The sequence below is a fragment of the Tenrec ecaudatus genome, chromosome 6, assembly GCF_050624435.1.
Source record: "Tenrec ecaudatus isolate mTenEca1 chromosome 6, mTenEca1.hap1, whole genome shotgun sequence".
NCBI classification, from domain to species: domain Eukaryota; kingdom Metazoa; phylum Chordata; class Mammalia; order Afrosoricida; family Tenrecidae; genus Tenrec; species Tenrec ecaudatus.
In genome coordinates, this window is record NC_134535.1 from 16990682 (window position 1) to 17010658 (window position 19977).

Here is a 19977-nt window from a genome sequence, read left to right on the forward strand (position 1 = left end):
CCAGTTATCTGCAAACCAGTGGCCTCAAGTTGTACCTGGCTGGAATGCTTTCTTGATACTGAGTTATCTCCTGAGATCAAGGTCCTTCTCATGCATTCACGAATGTCACTGCTTTTGTTTCTCTAGACAGCCCAGCATGACACAGTGAGGACAGTCTCTGATGTGCCCCCCCCCCTGGCAGCTAGCTTGCTCTCTGTCTCCCCCCTGTTCCCCCACCCACTACTCCAGCTCTTTAGGTCAGCAAACTCAGCTCCCCCAGTGAAGTACCCAGAGGCACCCCACACCGCAAGCCTTGCCTCCTGCCCCAAAGCACTCAGCGTTCCTTGCTCTGTGGGCTGGGACGCCCACTGCTCTGTCACATGCTCAGTGCTCTGGCTCCTTGTTCTGCTCCTGCTGCTCCTTGTCACCAACTTCTCTGGTGTTTAAGTTGGCTCCCAGATCAGAGAGGTTCGGTGCACAAGAATCTTGGCATCTATGGGGTGTGTTCCCTTCCTGGCCCTTCTCTCTTGCCTGTAGTGAGATCCCTTCCCCTACCCCCCTGGGACCCTGGCCTTGCCTCCCTGCAATACACTCCACTGCAGTGTCTGTGTGAAATCGGGGTTAACCTGTCTTTGCATAGAACATCCATCCCTTGCAGAAGCTGGCTTCCACTTCTCCCCCTCCAAAGTCTCCCTGATAGGAGATGCTGTAACCAAGTTGCACCCCAAGGCAGACAGCCTCCACTGGGTAAGTGTTGACTGTTTCTGCCAGGGCCACTGCTTGCCTGCTGTCCCTTCGTTTGGGCCTCATTTTGGATTAGGAAGAGGCTTCTTTTGATCTTGGCACATACCTTTCCTGCTTTTAAACCATGCAGTTTCCCCTGGATCTGTTCAAGCAACTGCCTCTTGGTCTATGTACAGTTTCCATGCGGCACAACTGAAAGTTTTCTGGAATTCCCCTTCTTCACATAATTTGTTGTGATCCATAGAATCCAATATCTCTGCCTAGTCATTGAAATGCAGGTGTATTAGTCGAGGTTGACTAGAGAAACAAATCCAGAGATACTCATATGTGTGTAAGAGAGAACTTTGTATCATAGAGCAATTGCATATTGAAAAAATTTCCCAGCCCAGTCCTAATCAAGTCCGTAAGTCCCATATTAGCCCATATGTCTGATACTAGTCTATAAATTCCTCTTTGGACTCATGCAGCACATGCAATGATGCTGAATGAAGGAAGAGCACAGGCCGGTGGGTGAAAGTCTTGTGGATCCAGTGGCAGTGGAAGCATCTCAGCCTGGCGAGAGTCTCCACATGGCTCCTCACAAAAAAGAGAAGCAGAGAGAGAGTGTGGTCCTTCTTCTGGGAGATAGGAAGTTCCCAGAATCCTCGTGAGAAGGTCACACTCACAACCAAACCAGGGATAAGGGAATAACAAGTGAACTAAATCAATGGAGAAAAGGGCATAGGATGCCTAATGGGGCTTAATCAAGGGTAGTATAACAGCGAGGAATTGCTAAACCCAAATAAAGGCTGAACATGATGATGGGATAAGAGGAAAAGAGGAAAGAATCAGGAGGGAAAGGACATTTATAGAGGTCTAAATACAGGCATGTACATATGCAAATATACTTTATATAACAAGAGGGAAATAGATCTATGTACTTACATGTATATGTTAACAATTAAGGTAGCAGATGAACATTGGTCCTCGACTCAAGTACTCCATCAACACAAGAACACTTAGTTCTAATAATCTGGCATTCTGTGATGCTCACTTTTCTGACATGATTGCTGAAGACAAAAATGGGTACATAAGCAAATGTGGTGAAGAAAGTTGGTGGTGTCTGGCTATCAAAAGATATAGCATCTGGGGTCTTAAAGGCTTGAAGATAAACAAGTGACCATCTAGCTGAAAAGCAACAAGGCCCACATGGAAGAAGCACACCAGCCTGTGTGATCATGAGGTGTCAATGGGATAAGGTATCAGGCATCTAAGACCCAGAACAAAAGCATGCCAATGTGAAGGGGGTGGGGGTGGCAAGGAAGAGTGGAGACCCAAAGCCCATCTATGGAAAATTGAGCATCCCTTTACAGAAGGGTCACAAGGAAGAGAGGAGCCAATCAGGGTGTAGTATAGCATTGATGAAACACACAACTTTCCTCTAGGTCTTTAATGCTTCCCTGCTCCCCACCCCCCACCCCACCCCTGCTGACTATCATGACCTCAATTCTACCTTACAAATCAGATTAGACTAGAACATGCACACTGCTACAGATAAGAGCCCACAACCCTGGGAAGAAAAAGTCCAAGATAGACAAACACTTGAGGCCCAGCAATGAGAATAGAGATACCAGGAGGATAAGGGGAAGGTGGTGAGAGAAAGGGGGAATTGATCACAAGGATCAACATATAACCCCCTCCCAGGGGGGTGAACAGCAGGAAAGTGGATGGAAGGCAACAGAGGATGATGTAAGATATGAAAATAATAATCTATAACTTATCTAGGGTTCATGAGGTGGGGAGAGGGAAAAATGAGGAGCTGATACCAAGGGCTCAAGTAGAAAGAAAATGCCTTGAAAATGATGATGGCAACGTATGTATAAATGTGCTTGACACAGTGGATGAATGTATGGATTGTAATAAGAGATGTAAGAGCCCCAACAAAAGTATTTAATTAAAAAAATTTAGCAGCCCAACACATAACCCACTATGCCAAAAGGACACCTGGATATATATAATTAATATATGTAAAATAAGAAAATATATATCTAAACAACATAAGTGACATATAATATATACTCTATCTATATTGGCTTGGTACAGTTTCAAAGACCAGGTCGTGATGTGAAAATCAGCATGGTGCCAACATTGAGAATGACCGGGTCAGGCCACAAGAAGGAGGATGCCTGCATTGTTGCATAACTGCCAAGCCAAGTTGGCATAGCCCCTTCACCACCACTGCCAGCCGCTCTCGCCTCACGTCTCAAGTTTACTGCCCGCAGACACGGCAGACGTTTGGCTGTTGTCCCAGATATCAACTATTGGGCAAGGAGAGAGTTGCTACGTCCGGAGGAAATGCACAATTCCAAATAAGTATAAGAAATAAATAAGTGCAAGATTGATTACATACGATTCGAATTTTGAAATTTCCAGAATTTTCGTGTTTGGCTGCTCCTCCCTTGTTAACAGTAGTCGATGTCGTGTCTCTCTGTGAATCCCCAATAGTCTTCCAGACTTGTTTCCAGCCTCAAGGCCAGATGATAAAGGCATGGGCAAGAGGTGACAGAAGTCAGTAAGGACTGTCCCTGTTGACTAGACTCTGAAAAGAGTAGGAGCACCTGGCCTCTTTCCTCCTGTCCACCCATCTTCTCCTGGTACCTTCTCTTGGTCCACGTCAACCAGAAAGAAGAGGGGCCCTAGTTCAGTCGATTCTTTCCAGACAGATCTGCTTGGACAACTCAGAGCAAGTTGAAGAAGGGGGAGAGTGAATCTTTATGGACAAATGAGAACAGTAGCCCACCGTGCGTCCAGGAGTTGGCCCACCTAAAGGCGCTGATTCCATCCACAGTTGCATGGTGAAGGGAAGAAGGTTTAGGTGAGAGGTTACAGCATCTTTCCATGCGATCATATCCAAGTCTTCGTGGCCACCTTTAACCCACCAACCCCAGAAACTTGAAAGCATGGATTCCAGAGCCTCCAAACCTACTTATGGCGATAAGACCATTTGGGGGACCCTATTCTTACAAGGAATAGTCATCTCTGTTCCCCACTCACCCAGCCTCCCCGACCACCACTCCACACCCCTTCACTTCTGCGCCCACAGCACTTTGGATGACCCCAAACTCCCAGAATGCATTGACTGTGCTCCAGTTTTCCACTTCTCCTGGAATAGCAGCGGCCCGCTGCTACTGCTCCAGCTGATGAATTTATTCATGGCGGCAGGTGTACAGGATGAAGCTAAGGAGATTGGAAAATTATGTAAAATGTTTGAGAGCGTGCGTGCCTGCGTTTCCATTTGATGGGCCCACTTTAGGAAGTCCCTGAACCCTGAAACCAAGACAAAGTTTATTATCTCCGAGGCTGCTTGTTCAAATATTTGTGGTTCAGAAGAACCTGAGCCCGTGTGCTTTTGACCAGCCTGCCGGGCTATGTCTCTTCATTTGTCATCCTGTTCCTGTTCATTTCCCTCTCAACTGTGGCCTCAAAGGTGACATGCGCATCACGATCTTTCATTCCGAGTCTTTTGAAAGTATTATCCAAAGATAAACGATGACATCTTCATATTACAGGTGGAGACATTAGGATGTGCATATGTTAGACTCAGGAAAATTAACATTAGAATCCCAGAGGCAGGAACACAGAGTCTTTATCCCCAGCCTGTTTCTTCACCCATTATCCTTCCCAACAACAAGGTTACTCTACAGCAGCGCTCTTGACACTTGGGGCAGGCTGTTATTTGTTGGGAAATAACCATGGTGACATTATTGGATACGCATTTCACTACTAACTTCAAGGCCGGCAGTTCGAACCCACCAGTCACTCAGCAGGAGGAAGATGAGGCTATCCTACTCTTGTAAAGCCTTGGAGCCTCTGAAACCCTCCGTAGGGATGCTATGAGTTGGAATCAACTTGATGGCTATGGGTAGTTCTTTGTTGAGGTTGGAAGTTGTCTTATACACTTGGTTATTTAGAAGACATTGTGGCAATTACATAATATGTCAACTTGCAAAGAGGTGGAGTCTAGCCTGTCAATCAATCCGCAGTTTGATGACCTCATTTTGGAGGTGTGAAGGAGATAATTCCTTCACTGGAGGCAGACCCCCACTCACTCTCTGCTTCGTCTTCCTGCTAACAAGACACATGGAGCCAAGCTGATGGAGCCAGAGCCCTGGAGCTGGAGGAGCCACATGGAGATCCCTGCCAGCACTGAGATGCTTCCACCACCACTGAATCCACAAGATTTTGCACCCACTGGCCTGTGGCCTTCCTGCATCTGGTGTCATTGCATATGTTGCGTAAGTCTGAAGAGGAATGTATAGACTGGCATCAGACATATGGGTCAATATCAGTCTAATGAACTTCATTTGGACTGGGCTAGGATGTTTTCTTAATATACCATTTCTCTCTATAGAAAGCTCTTTCTTATACACATGTGAGTCTGCCTGGGTTTGTTTTTCTAGTCACCACGGACTAACACAGACACCCACCAGATGCCAGTAGCACAGGGTCTCCTTGTCCCCTCCAGTAAACCCCAAAACCAAACCCACTGCCATCAAGTTGATTCCAACTCACAGCAACCGTCGATGGTTACCTGGTGATCGTCACCATCAAGCCAACTTTGATGCCATCTCTGCAGAGTAGAACTGCCCCATGGGCAATTCAAGACTGTGATCATTCCAAATCACCACCAGACCAGTCTCCCGAGGGACCTCTCAGTGGGTTGTCCCCACCAACCTTTCAGCTAGCAGTTGAGCGTCCATCCGTTCCAGGGACTCCCTTAGAGATTGTGAGTTCATTGCTTTTAGAGTGGGGCAGGGCGCAGATAGATATTTTTAAGGATCCTGGATGCGTGTGATGTGCAGCCAGGGTGAATTGCCCCATCTCTGAAAGCCTCCGTTCCCTGGCCTACAATACTGAAATCGTAATCCTGGGCTGCGTCCTATGGCGATGAGACGTAACTGGGATGGGCCGTGTCAAGAATCAAGCAGAGTGCTTGCCCTGCGGTCATTGCTCATATACAGTTAGTCTTTCAAGCCCCTCACCTTTCTTCCGGACTTCCCGTTCAAGAGCAGAGATGTATATTGCAGCCCCGACGCTGGGGTAGGGGGTTGCCTATCAAAAGCAGAGAGAAGGGGGGCTTAGAGCAGTGAAGAGCTGGTTCAGTGAGCAGTAGCGGAGACCAGAGAACAGGGACCAGTGAGGCAGAGGCTGATAGAGTGGGTTGTGCAGACCTTCCAGGGAGGGTGAAGAGTAAGCATAGTGGGTATTGGGCTGTGGGGACGCTGCAGGTGTGCACAAAGGTGACGTTTCTGAATCGCCGAGATACAGTGGGGCCATCAGAACAGGGGTTGACAGGCTGGGCTCTGTAGGAACTTCCACAGAGGGTAAAAAGTTGGTGCCGTGAGTGCCAGGCTGTGGAAACCCTCCAGGTGAGAGTAAGCGTGTATGCAGTTTCCGAATTTCTGAGAGAATAAGATTTCAGATGAAGACAAAGCCCAATCTCCTGGCACTGGACATGGGTGGCCCAGGTGGTCCCTGGAATGGCGAAGGTCATGGAAGAACGGAAGAGGCTGTCGGATGGTGTGTCCACAGTTGGTTAAACTTCCCATGTGACGTCAGGAGGTAGCGTCCCTTGTTAACCTTCTGTGGAGAAGCCTGGAAGTTGAGTGGTTAGACAACTTGTATGGTGATGTCGGGAGGTAGATGCTGGACTTTTTGTGGCCGTGTCAGAAAGGAGAGTGGTTAGACTTTGGGCGGTGATGTCAGCCAGTGGACTAGTCAAACTTTCTCTGGTGATGTCGGCAGGTAGAATGGTGACACTTCCTGTGTGGTGCCAGCATGGGCAGTGGCAAAGAGGACATGGGAATCACAGGCTACTGTCCTGAAAGCTGGCGGGGGAGTGGCCAGGAAGCAGCAGCCCTGTGATGATGAGGAGGAGAGGGGGGGTCTCGGTGCTGTGTCCTAGAAGGAATGGTGGTGGGTAGCCCTGATGAACAAGGATTGGCATCGAGACAGGCTGTCCTTTGGTTCCAAGTAGTCAGTGCGGGACAGAAGGCCTTTGTTGACAGTACCACCAGGACAGAACAAGGCTGGGCTGGTAGTTGGGAGGAGGGGACAAAATGGAGCAAGATGAGCTCCCCATTCTTGGACCTGCTGTGAGCGAGGCACGTTGACTTCTGTGCAGGAGAGCCTATGTGGCCCTTTTCTTTGGGGTCAAGTCATAGTCCACATTTTTTTTTAAAGAAAGAAAAATCGAACCCATTGCCCTCGAATTGATTACAATTTGCGGCAACCATATGTTATTAGAGGCTTGAACTTTTCTGTAGCCTTTCCGTGGCTGTCACCTGCGGTTGGAACCCCCCAGTGACTCCATGGGAAGGCCATGTAGCTGCTGGTATGCGTACAGATTGCTGCCCTGGAAGTCCCATCATGGAGCAGTTCTCCTCTGGCCCAGAGGGTCGATAGGAGTTGGAATCGATTGGATGCCAACAGGCTTTTGTTTTAAATCGTTACAGATGCAAACCAGCAGACCTTTCTATCATAACTGCTGGATGCATCCGAAATGCCAACCGTTTGGTTCGTAGTCAAATGGAGACCACGTGCCTCATGCAGGGATCTACCCGAGTCAAACAGAACGTGTTACATCCATGTATGGGACAAGGAGGGACAGAGCAAAGGGGCTTAGCAGCCACTGAGGGGGCGGGTGGAGGGGGGGGGCGGCAGTGAGACCTGCCAGGTCGCCTTGTGAGCTTGAGGAGGCAACTGTCTTTGACACCAGTCATTCCTTCATGGAAAATGAGGGTGTCGCCGCATTTGGGAAACTCTAATCTTGAGAGTCGCCTTCCTGTTGTTGGAATGCACTGAGTCAAGCACGGTGTTCCACCCTTACCACTTCCGCCCTCACGGATCCACACATCATCGTGCAAGAGACATCTCTTAGGTTGCAACTGACACTGCAGCTTCTCCCGAGTCGTTTCCCCTTGAAGGGCAGAGCCAAGATTCATGGCCAGAGCCCAGGCTTTCGGTGACTTGGCTAAGATGACCTCTAGTGAATGTGCCTTCGGTCCCGACAGTTTGACTTTCTATCAGTGATACCCCAGAGGGTACCCTTAGGTGCTCAAGGGTCTCTTTAGCTGGTATGGGATCGGCCCTACTCTGTATGGAGAGACTGGGACCCCATACATTGGTGACGAGACTATAAAGTGGTGCAACCACTGTGGCAAAGGGCACTGCTTGGAAGCTTGGAAGTAAAACTACCAGATGACCCAGCAATCATTCTCAGTGTCCACGTCCTGGAACAACGAGCCACAACAAGCAGAGAGATGCACACGCACAGCCGCTCTTGTCACAGTAGCAAGAGCGTTGAAATAACCTCCAGGCCCATCCGTGGAAGAATGGTAGGTGCATTGTGCTGCATGCTGTGTTCCACGAAACACTGCGTGATGGGGAATCTGGGAGACATTTCCTCACATACATGAACCTGCAAAATACCGTGGTGGATAGGAGCCTTCGTGATATAGTGGGCTGCTAACTACGAGGTCAGCAGTTTGAAACCACCAGCCGCTCTGCAGGAGCAAGACAGGGCTTTCTACTCCTGTACAGAGTAGAGTCTCAGAAATGCACAGGGTGGTTCCGCTTTACCCCAGAGCAATGGTTCCCAACCTTCCTAATGCTGAGACCCTTTCACACGATTCCTTATGTGGTGGTGACCTCCCCAACCCTGACATTATTTTCATTGCTATTTCATCACTGTCATTTTTCTACTGTGATTAATTAGGCGACCCCTGGGAAAGGCCTCATACACTAAGCGGGAGGTGAGCCTCACATTGTGGAGGCAAGGGCAGACGCTGGGCTGAGTGCCAGAGTTCAAGGCAGCAGAAGGAAATACTACAATGCACGCAATTCTGCAGGCGTTCCCCTCTACAAATAGATGCATGGATCTACCTACAGGCTGCGTGGACGGGGGAGAGCGAGTGAGAATGAACCTGAGAAGATATAAAGGTCTGAGAGAGAACGGCTGTGTGTGTGTGTATTTACCTTTGTGGCCTGTATACCGAGACTGGTGTGTTATTGTAGGTGCTGTGGAGTGGGTTCTGACGCACAGCTAGCTATCCTGTGTACAATAGCGGGAGCCACCACTCGGTCCTGTGCCATCCTCACCATTGTCCTTACGTCCGAGCCCTTGACGCAGCCCTCTGCCAAATCCATCTTGTCCAGGCTCTTCCTGTTAGCTGCCCTTCTGGTGTCCTGCTCCAGGGACCAGTCTCTGCTGACCACGTGTCCATAGCACGTGAGATGAAGTCTCGCCATCCTTGCCTGTAGGAAACATTCTGGCTGTACTTCTTCCAAGACAGGTTTGTTTGTTCTGTGGTCGATCTATGATACCCCCGTATTCTTCCCTAGCACGACTAATCAAATGCATCGATTCCTGGAGCATCTCGGGTGTAAAAGTTAGGAAAACTTCTTTGGCAAAACCAAACACCTCGATGAATGAGTTGCTGGGTTTGCGGGCTCAGGACCATGGCCTGGGGGGACACCAAGTTCATTTAGTGTAACACAGTCCACAAAGACAGTGTTCTGCATCCCACTTTGGTGAGTAGTGACTGGGGCCTTAAAAGTTTGTGAGTGGGAAAAAAAAGTTTGCAAGTGACCAGCTTATGTGCAATTACGGGTCTCTCCTTGTCTGGTGCGAAAGAGAGTGGTGAATATTGAAGACACCTAGTAACAATCCACTTGGACATCAGTCTCCACAACCTTGAGACCTGAAGAACTAGCTGGTGCCCAGCTACCACTACCAACTGCCTGGAAAGGGACCCCCTTAGAAGGTCTTGGCTAGAGTAGGGCTGAAACAAATCCAGCTGGACCAGAGGATGTACACTGGTACAGATAGGAACTGGAAACACAAGGAATCCAGGGCGGATGATCCTTTCAGGACCAGTGGTGAGAGTGGTGATACCAGGAGGGTGAGGGAGAAAGGGGGAACTGATTACAAGGATCGACATACAACCTCCTCCCTGGAGGATGGACAGCGAGAAGTGGGTGAAGGGAGACGTTGGAGGGTGTAAGATATGACAAGATAATAATAATTTATAAATTATCAAGGGTTCAGGGAGAGAGGGTGGAAATGGGGAGCTGATACCAAGGGCTCAAGTAGAAAGCAAATGTTTGGGAATGATGAGGGAAACCAATATACAAAAGTGCTTGACACAATGGATGTATGTGTGGATTGTGATAAGAGTTTTACAAGCCCCCAATCAAATGATTTAATTATTTAAAAACAAAATCCTCAAAATCATAATAAGAAAAATATCAGGCTTATTGGTGAGATAGAAACAAGTGGGACTTCTGAGACTCGGGACCCTTCATCACCCTTCAGGTCTGGGAACAAACGTAACTCCCCGTGACTCAGTTTTCAGCCAAACAAGAGGTCTGAGGGGGACAGTAAGACTGGGTAGGTACACACATCTTAGAATAGTCAACCATTTGAGATCAGACAGGTAGCATTGTGCCATGTACAAATTCCAGAAGGTTTAGGAAAAAAAGAGGAAGGAAAGCAGGCGCTTAGGGAGGCCCTGGAATAGATGAAGTTTCCGGGTGGGGATGGCAGTCCACGATCCGGAACAAAGTGTCTACAGATGGCTCAACGGGAAACCGATCAGCTCTGTAAACCGCTCCCGATTCACAGTGAAAAGTTAAACAACATTGATCCCAATCCAAGCCATCGCCTGAGAACGTCTCACAAATTCCCGGCCGCGGCTTCTCGGTGTGAGAGCCTCAATTGCCAGTGAGTTCATCCTCGGGGATGTGTGGCTGTGTTCGTGCTTGTTCACAGCTGTCATTGTCCTTCAGCTGGGGGGCAGGAGATGCACCGTTTGCCTGTTTGAGCCCATCACCATTTCTCTCGTCCCCAACATGTAATTGAAAAGCGCCTTAATGGTTTCCAAATGATGATGGCTTCATAAACCGATTAAAAAGGCCTTAATAAAACCGTCTCGAGTTATTTTCCACAGCTGCCGACTGTGCCCTTTGTTTCCTAATCGCCCCAACAAGAAAGCAGGGTGATTTTCCTCTCCCGTCGGTGGGGTGGACCGCAAGGCAGGCCTCCTTCCAGCCGAGTAACTGCTTCCTCCATTCTCTTCTCTCCCCAGACGATCCACGTTGCTATCGTCTGCGCTGGATACAACGCTAGCCGAGATGTCGTCACCTTGGTCAAGTCCGTCTTGTTCCACAGGTAAGAGTGACCCCTGTTCCCTGCGGGCTGGTGTCCGGACTGACTGGCCATCTCCACATTTTTTTGGGGAGTCCTTAAGAAAAGAGTCCGAGTTCTCATTCTTTGCTCAAGCTGCCCTGGGAATGTACTTGGGGTCTGCGGCCCTGGGGGAGATGGTTATGTGAATGCTGGAGAGCAGCAATTCGGTGCTGTCTTGCGGCACTTACAAAGGGAGCTAGCGGGCCATTCAAGGACACACACACCACCCTGCCACCTGGCCATCGAGCTTGAATTTCCTAATCTGCTTCCCCTGCCAAAGCACCCCTGGGCGTGTATCCTGTCAGTGGATTGCTCACTCTTTCACTGTGGCCCTCACACCTCTGGGTAAAGCTCTGCTTTACGTATAAATGAAAACAGTGTCCCGTCCCGAAGGGAATGCCATTGGAGCCCATCCCTAGGCTGGATTCCTCTTCTACCTTGAAGTTACAGTACTTCCCTCTTCATCAGATTAGACACCTGCCTTGTGTTCCTGCTCTCTCATGGGCTTTTGACTTTCAACATTGCCCTGTTTTCATGGCTATACACCCTACTTAGCTAACACCTGGTTGGAGTCCAGAGTGCTGGCCATTGCCTCATTATCCCTTGATTGGGATGAAACGTGTCAATAGCTACTGCCAACAGGATGGATCCAGAAGGTTCTGAGAAGTTGGCACAACCATAAGAGCTGTCAGAGTTTAGCCTGGTAGCATTAAGTGGACCACACTTGTGATTAAGGGGCATATACAAAAATGGTAGAGAGTGTAATGGCCAGGACCTCCCTCCTGCTAACCCTACAAGAAATCAGGATTCTTTGACTCTCCCCATGTCTCTTAGTCTCCTTCTATTACCATTGTCTCTTCATGTTTCTTCTTAAATAGTCTTCTTTTCCATTCCCTTTCCGCACCCTTAAAGCTCAGGGCTGCACACTCGCACCTGCACTTGGCCTCCCTGCCAGTCCCCTTTGGCTTCTTCAACTCTGTCTTAGATTGAGTTGTCTAGAACCTATATATAAATATCTCTCTATATATGTATGTATATATACATGTACACACACTTATATATACACATACATGTATATAGAGAGAGTTTTATATATACACTGCTGTCTCCATGGTGTGTTCTGCCTGTTATCTATCATATATATGTATATATGTATATGTGTGTGTATGTATATATATATATATATATATATATATATATATAGAGAGAGAGAGAGAGAGAGAGAGAGAGAGAGAAATTTATATTAAGGGTTTAAACAGTTGTAGAAGCAGGCAATTCCAAATCTAGGCAGGTTCCACATCATTGAGTCAGATATCGGTCTGGAGGCTTCTCCTGACTCTTGTAACTACAGAGGCTGATCAACCAAAGATCAGCAACTAGATGACAGGCTGGTGGCTGCAGAAGTTAATGAATCCAAAGTCAGCGGATAAAACTTGTGGCTGCAGAAATGAGTGAATCCACAGTGAGTAGGTTGCTCATGACTCCCAGGATCACCAGGCAATATGGCAGACTGTTGGCCTGTGTCCCAAGACTGTTAGGTCCATGAGTTGGATGCAGGATTCAGATCCAGGCAAAAAAAGCAAGCAGGCTTTCTCACAGCATCCACGTATGTTGGAAGCAGGCCACAGCCCTGAGGAAGCTTCTTTTTAATCGATGGCCTGTTGGAGGGCTGTGGATGTGAGAAAGGGTGTCACACCCCACCCTGCTAGTCCCACAACTGAAGAGCTGCTCATCCCATTAAGGAGGGAATTGCACTGTGTTAAGATCTCTACATGGGGAAAGTCTGGATCTTAACTGACAAGCCACTGGGAATCTTGCTCCAGACACATTGGCACAAAACCTGAAGACCTCAAGCTCCATATTCTCTGAAGCCAGAGTGATACTTCAGGTTTGAAAATCTGATCTCTCTGCACCTTTCAGTGGGTTCTCCTTATCGAGGGAAGCAAGCAGGTTCCTCATTAGGAAGGCACACAGACACCCTGTCCCAGCCTCGGTCTCCTCTCTTCTCCGTCGTTTCATGCTCCCAGTGCACTGAGCTGTCTCAGCTCCCACTGCCTCCATGGTGTGTCCTGCCTCTTGTCTGTCACCACAGACTTCACATAGCCTTGATTTCTAATGGGAAACCCTCCCATAGCCGTCAGTCAGGTTGGGTAGAGGTGGGGGGATCCTCTCCATCTCTTCCAGTCTCTGGACTTTTTCTGGAGTGCCTGGATAGTAAAAAAGATTCAGCACTCGACTCAGCTACTAACCAAAAGATTTACAGCTCGAATCCATCCACAGCAGTGGCTCTCAACCTTCCTACTGCTGCGACCCTTTCATACAGTTCCTCATGTGGTGGTGAATCTCTCCCCCTGCCCCAACCATTAAATTGCTACTTCATCACTGGAATTTTGCTACTGTTTTGAATCAAGCGACTCCTGGGAAAGGGTCGTTCAACCCCCAAAGGGGTCGTGACCCACAGGTTAAGAACTGCTGATCCAGAGGAACCTGAGAAGGGCTTGGGAATGTCCTTTCAAAAGATCAAAGTCATTGAAAACCGCTGAAGCACAGTTCTACTCAGTAGCCCCAGGAGTCACCATGAGTTTGGGTAGCATATGGCAGCGGGTTTGCTATTCACCTATTCATTATACTCTAGCCCAGTGGACGCTGGGTCTGCTGGGGGCATCGACTGTGCTTTACTTGTCTCCAGGCCACCCATATACCGTAGCCAAGTACCAGACCTGAATGATAGACTCGCCGCAGGCTCCTCTGGGAGGACACCATTCATAAGCTCAGGGTCATTTATTCAGCCAGTTCCCATTTTGACACTCTTTTCAACAGGTGATTTTCACACTTTAGACTTCGGTTAGATTTTGCTGACTCCTATTGCCTCAACACTTCGAAAACTCACTGCCATTGAGTCGGCGCCACCTCTTGGTGACCCTAAAGGACAGGGTTTCTGAGTTTCTGAGACTGTAACTCTAAGAGGAGTAGACAGCCCCTTCTTTCTCCCAAGGAATCCCTGGAGGTTTCAAACTGCTGAGCTTCTGGTTAGCAGCCCACTGCATAACCCCTGCGCCACCTGATACCCCAGCACTTAGGCTAAGATGCCATTTATTTCATTCTACTCTGGCCTGAGCTCATCTGGGTGTTTCTGTTTAAGATGCTTCCAGAAAGCATTTGCCATTTCTGCATGCCTAGCGGAATGACATTGATTGCACAGTCTGTGTTGTACACCCCTGGTCGCTGTCATGCGCCTAATTGTTCTTTGTTCCACCACCAATAACATGAAGAGAGAGCTGGTGGTTCGTGTGCCAAGCCCCCATTCGTGGTAAGCTCGCAAACCGTCAGATCCCCTGCTCTCTCAGAGTGCGAGGGGAGAGGCGGAGAAGAGTCAACCCAGAAGTGGGTGGTCAGCCTCTGCCGGTCAGTCAGTGTCCTGCAGATCCTCCTGAGCACTCTACCCGGCTGGCATTGCGGGCTGTTCCTACATCTGAGGAGGGCCGGGCAGGTTGGTGTTTGAACCCCACTCCTGGCAGTAGGCTTGAGATGCCCTTGTCGCACTGGCAGAGCTTCTGTGCCACTGAAATGCTTTGTGGTTCTGCAGCCTTCCTAGGCAACTTGAAACCAGGTGTTTTGTGGGTGAGCCATCGCCCGCGACACGCGGTTCCCAGGCTTTTATTCTATTTATGACTTGTCTTCTTGAAAGAACTCGGGTCCCGCCCTAAGAGAAACAGAAAGCCCACTTTTGAGAAACGGATATTTGCACAATTACAGATATTCAGGTATTCTGTGTTTTTCAATTATGGCACGTTTTCAGGTCACAAAACCCTCTGGTGGCGTTGCGGGGGTTGGGGGTAGCTATGATTACTGCTGCTTTAGCTGCAAATCAGACCTCCGCTGTGGTGGGGGGATTGCAAGAAGCCGATGGAGTGTCAACTGGTACTCCTACGGTAGCGGCCTAGCACCAAGATGGTGCGTTTAAAAATAGCATCAGTGTTCTTATCACTGCTGACGGCCTGCCTGCATGAGATTGTGGCAGCCTGGGGACGGGAGAAGAAAGCCAGCTCCTCATGTCGGTTAGGAAGACTCTGCCGCCCCGTCCCGACTGCTTGATCTTCTAGGATGACGTGGACCAAAGGCCCTCTGCCTGAATCCATCCCCGGCCTGAAATGCTTCACATAAGAGTGCTTCTGTGAATGGACATGTTGGTGATAATGAGTGACGATAACAAGACAAAAGGACCTTGGAAAGAGTTTTCTGCTTAGAAAGCCCAGCTATAAATAACTTCCTTGTCTCCCGAGCACTTTTTTGGGGGAGGGGCGGGGGGAGAAGAGGCACTGATTAACTAATGCATGATTGTATAATACTTTGACAAATGAAGTACCTTCCTAACATTAAATAATAATATAATAATAGAGGGGCAGGATGCTTCTCCGGGCTTTCTTTGTTAATTACAGTCATTAGATTTACTTTCTTGACAGGGTTCTCAGCAAGTTTTCATTTAAGGCTCACTTGGTTATATCAAATCCATTTCACTTCTGCAGCACACACCGGGGGGGTGGGGCCCACTGCTCCTTCTCAAAGGTGGTGACGGGATGACCCAGACACGCTGAAGCGCTGATGGCAGCTCAACAAATTGTTGTGACCTCTGGGGAAGTAATGTCCCAGCAAGGATGTCACAGCCCTTGCTACTCTATGGGAACTTTAGGGACACCATCCTAAAAAGATTATTCTTACTATTTAAAAAAAAGTCCTGAATGAAGTGCGGTTTATAGTCCTAAGATTTCTATAATAATCAAAGGCAAGCACAATCCATCCTGGAGCATCCTTTTCTGGTAACCCATGTGCTTTTCAGGGCATGTTTAACACGGACCTGTGCTTGGGATCTAACATGAGGGCCATACAATTTCAAAGTAAGATGCAGGGCGAGGGCAACACAATTTAGGGATGTGCATCATTGTTCTTGACTGAGGCCAGGTTGACTTGGGCTCAGGCCGCCCCCTGGTCCTGTCCGTCTTCGCCCTTGCTGGTGTGCTCCTGTCCAGTGGGTTTTTGAAGGCTTTCCGATCTCAGGAGTTCAGCTTCTGAACTTCTGTGGTGATCTTTGGGGTTTTCTTTATTTTGTCATTTATGTCATTGGGGGCTCTTGGAGCTCTTATCGCCATCCATACTTCTACTGTATCAAGCGTATTTGTACAGAGGTTGCCATCATCCTTTTCAAAGCATTTTTTCTACTTCAGCCCCTAGTCTCAGCTCCTCTTTTGCCCTCCCTCACCCACCCTCACGACCCCTGATAAATTACAAATTATTATTATTTTCATATCTTATACAATCTGGTGTCTTCCTTCATCCACGTTTCTGTTGTTCATCCCCCCTGGTTGGGGGAGGGGGCAGAGTTACACATCGACCATGGTGAACGGTTCTCCCTTTGTCTCCCCCACACCTTCCCCCTACCCTCATGGTATCACTACTCCCATTATTGTTCCTGAGGGGGTTTATCTGTCCTGGATTCCATGTGTTGAGAGCTCTTATCTGTACCAGTGTACATGCTCTGATCTAACCAGATGTGTCAGGTAGAACTGGAGTCATGATAGTGGGGGGAGAGGAAGCTATACTGTCAGTGCTACACTGCACCCTGGCTGGCTCATCCCTTCCTTGTGATGCTCTGTGAGGGGATGTCCAATTGTCTACAGATGGGCTTTGGGTCTCCACACAGACCCCACTGCACTTACATCAATATGATCATTTATTTGGGGTCTTCTGATGCTTGATACCTGATCCCATTGACACCTCATAATCACACAGGCTGGTGTGCTTCTTCCATGTGGGCTTTGTGCCTTTCCTGCTAGATGGCTGCTTGTTTAACTTCAAGCCTTTAAGACTCAGATGCTATATCTTGTAATAACTGGGCATCATCAGCTGTCTTCGCCACATTTGCTTGTGCAGGTCCTTGGGATGTTCAAGGATGAATTTTCAGAAGTTCATCACCAGGGCTTTTTTTTTTGGTCCCTAGCCCTGGTGGTCTAATGCAATGGGCTGCCAACCACAAGGTCGGCAGTTCAAAATTACCAGCTATTCCTCAGGAGAAAGAGGAAGCCTTCGAGTCCCCTAAAGAGTTACAGTCTCAGAAATCCACCAGGGCAGTTCTACTCTGTCCTGAGTCGGAGCCCACTCGGTGGCAGCACATTCACCTGGGCACAGTTGACGCCTGTTCACCAGGGAGATCCTGTCGGTATTGGAAACACAGGTGGCATAGTTTCCAGCATGGTAGCAGCCTACAAGCCCCCGCAGACAGACTGGCAGACAGATGGTAGCAAAACTCAGTATGCCATCCAATCCAAGACACAAGAAGGTGCTCGTGTGTGTGAATGCAGGGAGCTCTGGTGGCCGTGTGTGCGTGTGTGTGTGTGTGTGAGAATGCTGGCCCTGAAGGGGGAGTGTCAGCTAGGGAGATGAGGCCATCTGCTCTTGGAAAGATTACAGCTGTGGACGTGCTCCCGACGGCCCCATGGAGCTGGATCTACTAACGGCTGTGAGTGAGGGAAAGACTAACAGCAAAGACACAGACGTGGAATTGTTGCCCGCTGTGTTGGACTGGTGGTCACAGAGGTGGCCTAACCTTGGTCTTGCCTTGTCTGTATGTATCAGTGGGGCTTCCAAAGAGTTGTGGGGGGGAACGGTGATTTTTTTTTCATTCCATTTTCCCGTGAACTTTTTGAAACCCCTCCTGTGTCGTCCACGGTTGCAGACTTTACAACGAGCCACAAAGTCATGATCTACTTGGAAGAAATGTACAAATGTGCTTGACACCATGGGTGGATAGATGGATAATGATAAGGGTTGTACGAGCCCCCAATAGAGTGACTTTCAAAACAGAAACCGAGAAAAAGCAGCATGGTATACAAAGTTGATGGAGCCAGAGTTGAACCAGAGAAGGCAGCGTTCCCAAGCTGGAAGGCAGTCCAAGAAAAATCCAAGGCGGGAGGTGTCTGTACCTCCCAGCTCAGATGGCACATAAACTGGGAACTGTTACTGCTCTTGGAAGACACCTTGTTCTTAGTGAGCAGAGGGAAACCATATGTGGGTAGTCAGTACGTGTGTACCTCCTCGGCAGGGACGTGGAGCCGCCTGTGAAAATGTAATCGTTGTTTGCGAGAGTGTTCCGCTTACTCACTCCCCCCACCCCCGTGTTTGTAGAAAGAAGCTGGATTATTCCCCTCTTTTGATGCACCAAGCGGTGTCGTACAAGATTTTATTTAATTTGTTCTTGCTGTTGCTGTGTCCTGTCTATCCGTTGCGACTGTGGCCCTGAAAACCATGACAAATGAAACCGCGTCTGTGCCCAGGGGCCGCATCTAACTCTCCTGTCTCTTACCCAGCCTCGGAGAAACGACAGCCGCCGTTTCTAGATTAGCAGGGCAACACGTGGTGGTGGTGATCGGTGGGGCCCGTTGAGTTGACTCTCACTCAAAGCGATCCTATGTACAAACTAATGGATTTTGAGTAAAACTGACAGACTTGGGTCCTGGCTGTGTCTTTGCCAATGGCTTAAGAGCTTGGGGGTTCTTGGCAAATTCCTATGCCCCTTTCGAGCTTTGTCTTACTTTCCGGCCGACCCGAGAGCCTCGCTGTAGATCTCCAAAGAGATGCCTGTGAACGTGGGACACTGAATAAAGATCGAAGAAGATGCGATGCCTTTGAACGGTGGTGCTGGAGAGGAATGTTGAAAGTACCAGAGACTGCTAAGAGGACAGACGGAGCTGCCGTGGAAGAAGTGCAACCGTAGTTCTCCTTCGAGGCAGGGATGGGGAGACTTCACCTTGCGTGCTTTGGGCGTGTGGTCCTCAGAGACCGGCTTCTGGAGAAGGACATCCTGCTTGACTAGAGCTGAGGTCAGGGAAAGAGGAACCCCCCTCCCCCCACGGGATGACTTGACGCAGCAGCTGCACCAGTGGGCTCAGGAGTCGGAACATTTGCGAGGCTGGCGCTGGACCGTGTGGCGTCACTATGAGCCGGAGCCAGCCTGATGGCTCCTAACAAAGCAAGAATATCAAGGTACCACCAAGACCGCATGACCGCACCAACCAGCAACGCGTGCCGCAGAGCCCTGGCTCTGGCTGCTGGATTGTTCTGACAGGACTTCTGCTCAGTCTCTCCTGTGTCGTGGACCCTCGGAGCATCCATGTTGTAGCCACAGACTCTTCCTTCTGAAATTGTCATTCCATCGTCAACTGAATAATTAAGGATTATTTCAGCTCCCAGGTCCCTGTGCTTGTTAATAAGAAAACAGGCCTTGGAGTGCCTTCTAGACGCTGTGGCTCGTCCCCAGCAAAGGAAGCAGGGAGAGGAAGGAAGGGGGCTGTGGTTGGATCATCACTGCCTCTTTGTATTACCATATTTATTGCCTCCCATCCTGGAGCCGGGGAGCAGTTAAGGAAACCAGAGGCAGCGGGAGTGGGCCTCATTAAGAGCAGAGGCTGCAGGCTCCACTGAAGATGAAGCGCACGGCCACTTCCTCCTTCAGTTCTGATCCGTCCACAGAACCCGCTGGATGTCTCCAGCTGGACCAGGCCTGCCCTGTGGACTCCTTGTGGCTCAGGACCCCAACCAGCCTGTCCGCATGGGGCTGAAGCTGTGCTTCCGCACGTATGACTGTTGGCTTGCTGTCCAAGACTCTTCCATCTGCTAGGCTGCTGTGGAACGCAATGGCATTGGGTCACAGGTTGAGGACATCATTCCTCTCGTGGTTCTTCAGTCTGTAAAATTAATTGGTGGTAAATGTGTCCTTCACATCCACTTGTATTTGAACCGACAAGAGAGGCGGAAGGTCGTGGACAGAGAGCCTTTGAGTCATATATTGGAATTTGTGGGGCCCACCATGAAAGCACGTCCTTGGGACACATTATCAGGAGAGGCCAGACCTTGGAGAAGGATAGCAGGCTTGATAAAGTAGAGGGACAGAAAAATATATATATATATTTTTTCTTTTAAAGGAAGGGCCTTGACAAGATGGGTGGACACAGTGGCTGCAGAAATGGGCTCAA

General features: G+C 49.0%; 1 protein-coding gene across 2 annotated transcripts in view; it reads left to right on the plus strand.

Annotated features, from left to right (window-relative positions):
• LARGE1 (LARGE xylosyl- and glucuronyltransferase 1) overlaps positions 1 to 19977 on the plus strand; it is a 646479-nt gene that overhangs the window by 286073 nt on the left and 340429 nt on the right. For both annotated transcript variants that reach the window (XM_075551019.1, XM_075551018.1), the window contains one exon: positions 10851 to 10933. In XM_075551019.1, the coding sequence (XP_075407134.1) occupies positions 10851 to 10933 (83 nt within the window). The remainder of the gene's footprint in view (positions 1 to 10850; positions 10934 to 19977) is intronic.